At 38.4% G+C, this 2,106-nt stretch overlaps 1 protein-coding gene across 1 annotated transcript; it reads left to right on the top strand.

Annotated features, from left to right (window-relative positions):
• Positions 1-297: 297 nt before the first annotated feature.
• Positions 298-1,275, top strand: LOC118706510 (olfactory receptor 7A10-like). Its single transcript, XM_036415860.1, has one exon. It carries the CDS (start codon positions 304-306, stop codon positions 1,273-1,275), a length of 972 nt encoding a protein of 323 aa, XP_036271753.1. The 5' UTR covers positions 298-303.
• Positions 1,276-2,106: the final 831 nt, after the last annotated feature.

Genomic DNA, 2,106 nt, shown 5'->3' with positions numbered 1-2,106 from the left:
CAGTATTATTAACTATAGTTAACTTGCTGACCTCTGCAGGTAATCCCTTGCTTTTTAAAAATTATTTTTCTTTCTGAAAAAATTGAGTAAGACACAAGAATTCTTCATGTGCCTTCACATAGAAAAGCTTAATGAGAAACAGCATTATGATGTCCTAAAGGTGACCAGACCATACATCAAATACAGAAATTAATTCCTTGATTTTATAATATAGATGGTAGTGTTTATACTCAGTTACTAATGCTTGTTTGTGGGAAATTAGCCATGTTACCTTTCCTATATCCTGGTAGTCACCTCCACCACATGGAACTACGGAACCTCACAGGATTTTCAGAATTTCTTCTTCTGGGATTATCAGAGGAAGCAGAACTGCAGCCCCTCATATTTGGGCTTTTCCTCTCCATGTACCTGGTCACTGTGTTGGGAAACCTGCTCATCATCCTGGCCGTCAGCTCTGACTCCCACCTCCACACACCCATGTACTTCTTCCTCTGCAACCTGTCCTTGGTAGACATCTTTTTCACTTCTACCACTGTCCCAAAGATGCTGTGGAACATCCAGAAACAAAACAAAGCCATAACCTATGGGGGCTGCATCACCCAGATGTATTATTTCATATTGTTTGTGGGAATGGACAGCTTCCTCCTGACTGTAATGGCCTATGACCGGTTTGTGGCCATCTGCCACCCCCTGCACTACATGGTCATCATGAACCCCCGGCTCTGTGGACTGCTGGTTCTGGTGGCCTGGATCATAAGTGGCCTGCATTCCTTGTTACAATGCTTAATGGTGTTGCAGCTGTCTTTCTGTCCTGAGTTGAAAATCCCACACTTTTTCTGTGAACTCAATCAGATGATTGAACTTGCGTGTTCTGACACCTTTCTTACTAAAATGGTGATGTATTTCGGAGCTATGCTCTTGGGTGGTGGTCCCTTTGCTGGTATCCTTTATTCTTACTCTAAGATAGTGTCCTCTATATGTACAATCCCATCAGCTCAGGGGAAGTATAAGGCATTTTCTACTTGTGTGTCTCACCTCTCAGTTGTCTGCTTATTTTATGGAACAGGTGCCATAGGCGTGTACCTCAGTTCTGCTTTTACCCAGAGCTCACACTCAAATGCAGCTGCCTCAGTGATGTACACAGTGGTCACATCCATGCTGAACCCTTTTATCTACAGTCTCAGGAACCAAGACATGAAAAGGGCTCTGAAAAGATTTCTTGGGATGGTAGCTATAAAAGGTCTAGTTGTCCTAGGGTTGAAGAAATGCACATGACAGCTGGACTCAAAGCCTCTGAGCCAGATGTAATATTTTATCTAGTTATGTAAGCAGAATTTACTCTCTGTTCATATTCTGGATTTTCTTTTTCTATGATTGCAATATAATTTCATTGAATCACTTTATTAATTTCTTGATTTTGTGATACCTAAACAGCTTTGTCTTTGTTGTTTTCTCCTCTCCCAAATTGATTCCCAACCTTTGATGAAATATTTGGAAATTCCCATTGATCAAATGAGTCTACATGAATATATTAAGAACAATTTATTTTGAAGTGAAATCTATCATACTGAGTAATTTTTCTTTCATTTTACTGAAAGAGTAGTTGGAATATTCCTATTGAAAGAAATTGTACTTGATCACCAAAGTTATTTCTATCATTTCATAGAAGAAGAAAATATAAGAGCACAGTTTAATCCTTTTGGTATATTATTTCTTCATAGATCACTACCATATGTACTCTTTCTGAAAATGTAGACTTTAACATATAGTGTGTGTTATAAGAGGTCATCTGGCTGTTGTTCCCTCATTAGGATCCTGTATCTTATTTAGCTTTGTATCCACATTCTTACCATAGTCACTAGTAATCTGACAATCAAGTCCATGTCTCCAATTCTGGTTTTAATGATTTGACATAATGTGCCCTGAGAGTCAGAGATGAACTTAAGTATAAGGAAGAAAAAATTTTAGGCATACATTTATTGCTATGCAAACTATTTTGTGTGTGGTGTAAGTTAATTATTGATGTATGTAAGGTTGATGTCCATGTGTTAGGGGTTTATCACTGTGGAGTTTGGTTTGGTATACTGATGTTTCCTATTGAACTAT

Source organism: Pipistrellus kuhlii, unplaced genomic scaffold (assembly GCF_014108245.1).
Source record: "Pipistrellus kuhlii isolate mPipKuh1 unplaced genomic scaffold, mPipKuh1.p scaffold_m20_p_52, whole genome shotgun sequence".
Lineage (NCBI taxonomy): Eukaryota > Metazoa > Chordata > Mammalia > Chiroptera > Vespertilionidae > Pipistrellus > Pipistrellus kuhlii.
This window is presented reverse-complemented; position numbering and strand designations above follow the sequence as displayed.